The following is a 9,063-nucleotide window of genomic DNA, read 5'->3' on the forward strand; positions in this document are numbered from 1 at the left end:
CTACTATGGAACTCCTGGGCTGCAGCATCCCCCAGGCTATGCCAGGCAATTGTCCAAGAGAACAATAGCTGGTGTTGGTCAAATCAAAACGAGGGAGCGTGCTAACAGTTTAATGGTACTAGCAGTCGCAGGCCAGAACTCAAGCATATGCCCTTGCCTTTTTATATATAAAAATAAATATAATATATATTATAGCCATAATGTCCAAAAACTCCTGGGCTGCAGCATCCCCCAGGCTATGCCAGGCAATTGTCCAAGAGAACAATAGCTGGTGTTGGTCAAATCAAAACGAGGGAGCGTGCTAACAGTTTAATGGTACTAGCAGTCGCAGGCCAGAACTCAAGCATATGCCCTTGCCTTTTTATATATAAAAATAAATATAATATATATTATAGCCATAATGTCCAAAGCAATGCCAGAAAAATAACTCCTGAAGTCCTTAAGCCCTTTTAAGGCTGCAAGAGGCCTCTTTATCTCTGTTTTCTGAATGTATTTCCTAAAAGCATCTCTTACTAGAGACGGTTTTTCTAGGAAACTCTGGAATTCCCTCACTCCTGGGAACATGTTTCCTTTGATCTTCTTGCATTCTCATTAAGCTCATCTCCTACAAAAATGTTGCAACCGTTTATTGTCACAGCTTTAATAAATGTCAATGAAAGGCTCAACTTAGAAAATTAAGAGCTCTAATATTCCCAGGCAAAGTGAAAATGTCATTCTTGTGAAAGCATTCTAGGAAATGTAATATATGTAACATTAAGCAGGCTGTATAGGAATTTACAGCAGCCTAAAAACCTGTCAAGTGAGCTGATCTAAAGTTGCACAACCCTGGAAATATCTATGCAGCAATAATGACTGTCTACTAGCTGAGGCAGAGATTATATAATTTAGCAAAGGCTCACAAGCTCTTAACAAACTGATTACTTCGATCTCTAGAACTGAATAAAGAGCTTTATCCTGCAATAAGATTTCCTTTTATAAGTGGTTTTAAAATTTCCATTTAAAAAATTGAACATTTTCCATCGTGTCACAAAGAGCATTTAACTGAGTCACAAAACTTAAGAATGAGATGCCTCTGCATATTCTCTGTTCCTCCTGTTTTAAAACTGGCAATACTGAGTTGACTGAAACATTTATTAACCTCTGATTAGCAAGCTGATAAGTCTAGAAAATATGATTTTGAAGGCTGCATAGCAAAAGAGTCACAGGAAACTAGTAACTTACAAAGTGTGTCCTCTTCATGAACTTAGCCCATCTCCTGTTCAGTTTCTTCAGCTCTTTGGCAATATTTGATCCAACTTGCTCTTTGCTGACTTCGATGAGATAGTTTCCAGCTTCATTTAAGGAACCATGAACTGAATTCCACTTTGCCAGGATCTCAGCAGGGATCTAGACAGAGGCATTGAAATAATTTAAAGCAGAACTCTGCCAAAAGTTTATTTCCAAAATGAGGAACAGAAAAGCAACAACCACCACCACTGTCATGTATAATGCTTTCCTTCCAGGAGGCTTCTAAGTATCTCCGTCTGTCATTACAAAGAGAAATCCAACCACATACCTCTTTGGGATGCTCATTTCGTTTTTCTTCCAGCCACGTCTTTAGTAAGTAGATGTTTTCTGTATAATTACTCCAGGAAGACAGGACTTTCTGCAGCGTGGTATTTACATTGGAAATATAGTCTCTGCACATAGAAATCTTTGACTCCACTGTCTTTAAAAGTTTGCTAATTTCTTGAGGATCTCCAGCTAGGACATCAAATAGGGAATATTATTATACATTTGGAAACAGAGAGGTTATTTTACACAAAACATACATAAGTGGGAATTAAAACTGGTGACAGCACATCAGTTCAAAATAGAGGTCTTCATATCAGTTCCTGTGCACGAACTTACCTAAGCCAGGACCGCTTATGTTTTTGTTTCTCAAATCTTCACAGATGTGAGTAGCAGTTTCTAGTTGCGTTTCAAGCCTCTTTTCTTCAATGAAATTCTGCCCAAAGTGAAAAGTAATTGGCATGGGTAACACTAACCCACATAAAACTAGATAGGAAATGCAGCTTTGGATACATTTTTTTTCAATATGAGCCTACAACCTGCAGGTTAAACATGAACTGAGCAAAGCCCATCCAGCAACTCATCTGCAGTCTTTAGTGTGAAATAGACCTGTTCTTTTTTCTGCTCATGCAGATAGTAACCTAAATGGGAATATTAACTCCTGAATGCCATTGCCTGAGTCACAGCCCTGCATGAGTCAGGACTGTTTATTTCAAAAAGTTAAGGCCCTAGAGCAATATTGAGAAATGGCATCTAGAACAAGTCAGGCAGAATTTAGTCATATAAGTCAAAAAAGAGAAAGGTAAGTTTCCCTGCATGCACAGAAATATTGACGTGCCTAGTTTCTGCCACAGATCAAGTAAGATCCAAACTAGGGATAGAAAGGGTGAGAGGAAGAAATGGGAGCAGAGGAGGAGACTTGTACTTTGAACATTCACACAGGGAATGAGAGGGTTGATCCTCAGCCCCCCTCTGTCTGAAGTGCATCTCACCCTAGAGCTCCCCACTCCTACAAACGTCCTATCTAGCAGGCTACAAAACCACCTCTCCTGTGGCCATGACAAACCTGGGCCACCTCGCCACCCTCAGCCAGGACTGCACATCATGGGACCAGAAGGATAGCCAGCAACAAGCCTTAAACTCCTAGGGAAAGCTCTATATTCTATCAGCTTGAGAAAGACCATGAACCACAACTGTAGAAATAACATGATAGTAAGTATTTATGAAACCAACTGAATCAAGAAACTCAGCACAGATTAACTCTGTACTCTCATCTCACCACAAGGTAAGGTTAATACTGCTCAGGAAAACTGGTATTTTATACAAACTCTTGTTGCCTCCTTCCACAGTTCTGATGCTGGTGAAATTCCCACTAATTTAACTAGGGATTTGCCTGAAAAGCTTCTGAGAAACAATTTAGAAACTCCACCAAGATGGAATTCAGGAGGAGTCCCATTAACTGGAGATGTGGCAAAATTGATGGCATCAGCATTTGAACCTCTCTGCCCCTATTCTTGATGCATCTTTTTGGGGGTATTTGGGGTAGGGTAATCCATCCCCTCCTATATGCCTACATGTGGGATAATTTTAATAACTTGAGCCCAGAAGCTGAGCTAAGCACAAAATATAACAAAACAAGACAATTCATATTCACCACGAAGCATAAGGAGGTAAGGAAGCTGGAAAAGGAAGAGGCAACAGCAAAAGGCAGTATTAGCCAGCACTGTGGGTAATGGTTGTTTTCGAAGATAGCAAACTTTCAAAGATACTGAACTACCCCAGAGAGGTTTGAGTTAGGGAAGGGCTGCTACTGCTGGCCCTATAAATAGTCTAGAAAGACACAAATCTTCCCAATAAAGAATAAAAAAGGGCAGAGAGAAAATTACAAACAGTCACAGCCCGCTCTATTTCTCCAAACTGAAGAAAGAGCTCTCATTCAGAGGAAAATGGGAAGATGTGGGGGGGAAAGAAAGCTTCTATGAAAGTCTACCTGTCCTTCTTTGCATAAATCCCAGATCTCACAAGTCTACCATGCTTCTACAAACTCTCGTAGTATTTTCAGATGAGGACAAAGACAACTTGAATCAAAGAGAGGTGGGGAAGAAGAATTATTGTCAGGGTGTGATACATATATTTCAAACTCACATTCCAATTTTCCAGCAGTGATTCCACGGACTCTTTTGTCCCATATTTCATGTCCCAGATATTTAGCTTTAACATCACCTCATTGGCAATAGCTGAGCACAGTCCATAGTGGTATTCAAGAAAGGTGTTGGAGTTTGTGAAACGAATATTGCTGAATCTGCAAACAGTGAAATGTTCCAAAAGTTGACTCAAAATCATTGGATATAGAAGGCATTAATGTGTAAGGTTTTTAGCCTAAAAACTCAGATCTACATATATGTAAACATTATTTTATTATGACAGGAGGAAAATTTTAAGATAACAACAGTTCATTTTTCTTAAGTAGCAACAATTTTGAGTCAATATTGACTGCTCAATTTATGAAAAATCTTAAATGCCCAGAAAAGGGCCATCTTCCATCTGTATGTCAAAGGGTCTCAGGTTACAGACACAATTCACTGGGCATTTTTGAAAATATCCTCCAACAGATATATGGGGTTGCACAACCTGTATATCTAAGTGATTTTAAAATGTGGAAATTAAAAATTAGAGAATCCACACCCCCAGAGAAATTTTTACATTAAAAATATTCATGTTTCCTACCCTTAATGGGTGTTTCCTATCCACACTAGCAAAGGGCATCTGAAAAGTTCCTGTTAATGAGCTCCACTTTCTACACATAATTAAACATTCATTGGACCAATGAGTGAACCTGCCTGCTGCGCACGACAGTCAATCTGTGCTTAGGTGGAAAATGCTCTTTTTCTGCAAGGCATGGATAAATTACATGTTTTGTTCAGAGCAGAGCAAGTCAATAGCAGAGCTAGAATACAACATAGTCAAAGTAGAGGGAATTTGAGGATCACAACCTTCTTTTCATTTCCTCTAACTTTTCAGGCAAGACTAGTGGCATATTCTTCTCATCTTCATTCTTAAACGATTGAAGGGTGTCGAAGTGAGAATCGAAACAATCCATCAAGCCCTGGGGAGAAAAAGACATAGTAAGCCGTTCATTTTAATTCTAGAGTATTTCACCTGGGAATCTGCAAGTCACCTGCCAATTAGAGTGACAGCTATTAAGAACTAGTCAGCACAAGACAATCTTCCAGTGTCTTTACTCATTAAAGTGCGATGAAAGTATTTATCTCATCACCTTCCAAAGTGCATATTTAGTGCAGTACTACTTACCACTGTGCATCTAGTTAAATATAAGGAACATGAATCTACACTACCCATGCTACCAATTTTTTCCTCACTTTCACTATCACCTTTAGGACAAAAAAAGTGGCTTTGTAACAGTTTCAGGATATTAAGTTGTTCTTTGCTATGTGTTAGCAAAGACTGACAGCAAAACCTGTTGAATAAACCTATTATGTCACGCTTGCTTAATATTTTATTTGAATGCCCAATAAATTTCCATCTAATACCATTAGATGCATATCGCATTAACCCTCTGATGGCCGGTATCACATAATTGGGGAATATTTTATGGGCATGTGTCTCAAATTGCCAATGTAAAAATAAAACATAAAATGCATCGCACAGACGATAACAATATTCATAAATGGCATATAAAGAAATATGCTGAAAGTTCATTTCTATGTAATAAAACCTGCCACAAAGCATGTTAATGGAAATGGCTAAATCCTGGGGCAGCCCTCAACACCCAAAATAGTGCACAGTTTTTCAGCACTTGATTTTGCTACCTTAATACTATTCCAGCCAGACAATTATGAGCATTGGTGGGTAATTCCCTAGATTTTAAGAGAAAGTAAAATTTCCATCTTAAGGCACCACCTTGGCAACAAGATTCGTACATGAGACTTACTAAAAGGATTGACTAGAGGAAGGAAGGGAAAAAAAAATTCTCAGCAGAATGTCGTCCCATCAGAAAAAGTGGATTTGATAGAAATTAAGTATCTTGGGTTTCTTCTTCTTAAGGAATTTAGTGATTTTATCTACTCGTTCAATGGGAAGAAAGAAACCCCTAAACCAACAACATCTCTCTCTTTGTCTCATTCTTAGAAATGCTTTAACTACTTAGGCTGAACACAAAAATCATAGACCAAATGGCTAAATTCTGGCAAAGCTGTTATCAGTTAAAAAGCCATCTCTCATATCAGGAACTGACTAGCAACAGTACAAAAAAGTGGTGTTATCAAGCCAGTTACAAAAACCTGTACTTCCCATTCTTTCAAATTCTCTCTACGGACATGTCACAAAAACATCCAACTTGCTCCTTGTTCATAAAAAAAACAAGTACAGCATTATGATGATGAACCAGGCATCAACGCATCTACTCTTTTTAAAGTTCTCAAACTCAAGTGTAAAGATTTCAAGATCAGAATAAATAACTTGCATGGTACCGAGGTACCTCCCATTGCTTTGAATGGAATTACAGAGTGATTCAGCAAATACTTAACTTTAAACACACAAACTGCATGAACTCACTGGAATGTAACCCTGAGCCCGAGTGCTTTTCTGAATAGGTATGCATTAAGCATAGATTTAAAGATAAGGATGCAATTACCCTGTGTCATTACTTAACAAACAAACAAGTTGCAGGAACCACATAAAAAAGAATACCGTAATTTATTCAGATAGTACTCAAATTTAATCTCACCCCAGTGAAATCAGAAACCTTCCTTATAGACCCATGCAGTTATTTAATTAAACTCATCGTTGTTCAAAGGTATGCTCAGAAGAGCTTTTCATCTTCAGAAGATAAACATATCCACATCATTTCCCAAAATGTCAAATAGCAATTCCATAACAAGTGCTTTGCTAGGTCAGACTGAAGCAGAATGTTCCTTTGTGATCAGCATACCTTAAATATTACAATTATTTCTCTGAAGACAAACATTGCTTTAAACGGGTCCTGCAAATCAGGCAAATCTTCTGCCTGCAGATGTTCTACCTCCTGAAGCCAGGCCTCAATGCTATCCAGAGGGGAGGGCAACATCTGGTCCAGCTTCACTTTCCATTTGTTAATCTTAAAAAGGAAAACAAGTGATTAAATTGCTCACTACTATTTTCTTCCTCATCCCCAAGATACTGACACATGATTCGTAAGCTGATGCTCTAGACATTCCCCCAAAAAACCCACCTGTCACCATTCAGAAAAGGAGCTTCCAGTGAAGTCAGCTGCAAATCAGATATATTTACCTGAGACGCAGATTTGCTCCCCAGCCTGTAATCTCTGTAACACTACAGAGAATTTGGCAGTTACTATCCTTGGTTGGTTACCATCTCAAGGCCAGCAACAGGGAAATTTATAGTAAATCAGTTGCAAAACAGAGGGGAAACAGGGATGCTCTGGACAGGTTTCTATCATGGGGCTGACAGGGGAACATCTCTTCCATAAAGAGCAATTACCAGCAAGGCCCAACACATCCCACTTGCGACAAAGGGTGACAACACAGCCAACCTCATTGCAAAGTACTGACCAACCAGATCTCACTATATCACTATCTGTGCCATGGGAAAGAATATATTAACACACTTTTCCCAGCTGCATCATTATCTGAGCCATAATTATGTCCCTAAAAAACCTTTTAAGCATAAATAGGCCAAAAACTTTGATCAGATGAGTGCTCAAAGATAATCAGACGCAGGCCATTTTTCACACGTCTCACAGTCCTGAGGCTCAGGAGGCAGAACGGTAATACACAGTCACCTTCTGCCTCCTCTTGGGCACTGTACACCACTCAGTTTGTCTGGACTTCAGGTTCAGGATCAATACCTCTTTTATCAATCCAAATAAAGTATCATCTCCCCACGTTTCCCTGTGCGAGTTCCTGGGGAACACTTAGGCTTCTTCACCAAACACGCTCACACTGCTAATGAAGTGAGCTAAAAATGCCTCTGACCTGAGAGATCAGTTTATCCCACTCTTCTCTCATCTGCTGCTGGCCTTTGCTCAGCTCAGCTTCACTTCTTTTTGATGACAACACAGGCAGAAAGGGTTTTTTTTCTTGGTTAAATGCTTCCATAAATGACATCATTTCCTAGGGATAAAAAGGAAGAGTAATTCATAGAAGAAGACTTCAGATGGAAGCTCATGGAGCCAAGTACTGCCTTTGAACACATTGGTATGACTTCCATTAACTTCAAAGGGTGTGATGCACAGAAAGGCAAGATAGCAGGAAAGAGGCATATTTGTCTCCAGGCAGCATTTTGGTCTGAAATTATAGGTGCCATTCACTAGCAAAATCTGTATTTAATATAATGTCAGTGCAGTCAGGACATGGTTCTCCCCTCCCACCAAGAGAAAGGGAAAATTCCTCCCCTCACAGTCCCCCATGGGCCATTTTATTACAAACTCTGGCTACAATATAAACGAAAGGAAATTTTACTTCAGACACAATCTATAGCCAACATTTCAACTACTCCTCTACAACATTAGTTGGGTAAAACCTACTGTTGTTGTTATCACAGAAATGGCGAAGGTGACCCTGTAAAGGGCCTATGTGCTTGAATCTTGTCCAAGTCTTCAACTATGTCAATTAATTAAAAGACACTACTTTACTCTCTCCAAAAAACCTTGCTCTGCTCAGAAACCAAGCAGCATATATCTGTTTCCTAACAGAAAGAATTTCATTCTATCCTTCCCTCAATCATTTGAGGACATTTACCAGATTCATTGTCAGATTTCCAACTCTTGTTTAAAAGTTTATTTAACACTTCAGTTTAGGCAAGGAAGATGAAAAGCTATGTTTCTGGGAATATTTTTAGTATTTCTTTTTGCAAAAGCAGGTAACTATGAAATGCAACTTACTTTGTATTTCTGGTAATATGTTTCATTCTCTGTGTCGATCAGCAACTTTGCTAACTTCTTCTCCTGTGCAGCCAACCAGCTCACGGCCTCTTTTACTTTTTCCTGGTAATTAGAGCAGAAAATTTCATTTTTCCATTTTGCAAGCCTTGTTTTTAATTTACATTGTGCCATAAAACAACACATACTGAGCACATGATAAACCCCATTCAAAGCTGTTGAAAAAACAAATAATAATTCCTGCGGACTCTAATGAGTTTTGGGTCAGGCGCTTTTATAGAGCAAGGCCAAAGTTTTAAACCTGGCACCTGGATATATGAAGGCATCTTAAAAGAAGATCCTGATTGTTCTATTGAAAGGAGATTATCAGTATGGAGACACGTGACTAACCAATTAATACATAAACTCTCACAGGAAAATATAGAGAATAGAAAAATTGGTTTTCCAACCAGTATGATCTGTGAATGACAAATTCTGTCCATTTTATATGTGAGCTATTAAATTTAAAGCTGGGTTGTTCTGCACATTTGCAAATCTGTCTGCGTCTACCCCAATATTTACATACAGACTTCAGAGCACACATGAAGACAACCAGGATTGAAAATGTCATAATA

General features: G+C 38.8%; 1 protein-coding gene across 1 annotated transcript in view; it reads right to left on the bottom strand.

The window, feature by feature from the left end:
* The window catches only part of LOC104084033 (nesprin-2-like), a gene marked incomplete at both ends in the record, with an annotated part of 58,450 nt that extends 49,896 nt beyond the window's left edge, over positions 1–8,554 (bottom strand). Inside the window, 8 exon segments of the mRNA XM_009587739.1 lie at positions 1,222–1,386; positions 1,556–1,743; positions 1,891–1,987; positions 3,697–3,853; positions 4,545–4,657; positions 6,503–6,667; positions 7,545–7,682; positions 8,453–8,554. Coding sequence (XP_009586034.1) covers positions 1,222–1,386; positions 1,556–1,743; positions 1,891–1,987; positions 3,697–3,853; positions 4,545–4,657; positions 6,503–6,667; positions 7,545–7,682; positions 8,453–8,554 — 1,125 coding nt within the window.
* Positions 8,555–9,063: the final 509 nt, after the last annotated feature.

Source organism: Fulmarus glacialis, unplaced genomic scaffold (assembly GCF_000690835.1).
Source record: "Fulmarus glacialis isolate BGI_N327 unplaced genomic scaffold, ASM69083v1 scaffold34191, whole genome shotgun sequence".
NCBI classification, from domain to species: Eukaryota; Metazoa; Chordata; class Aves; order Procellariiformes; family Procellariidae; genus Fulmarus; species Fulmarus glacialis.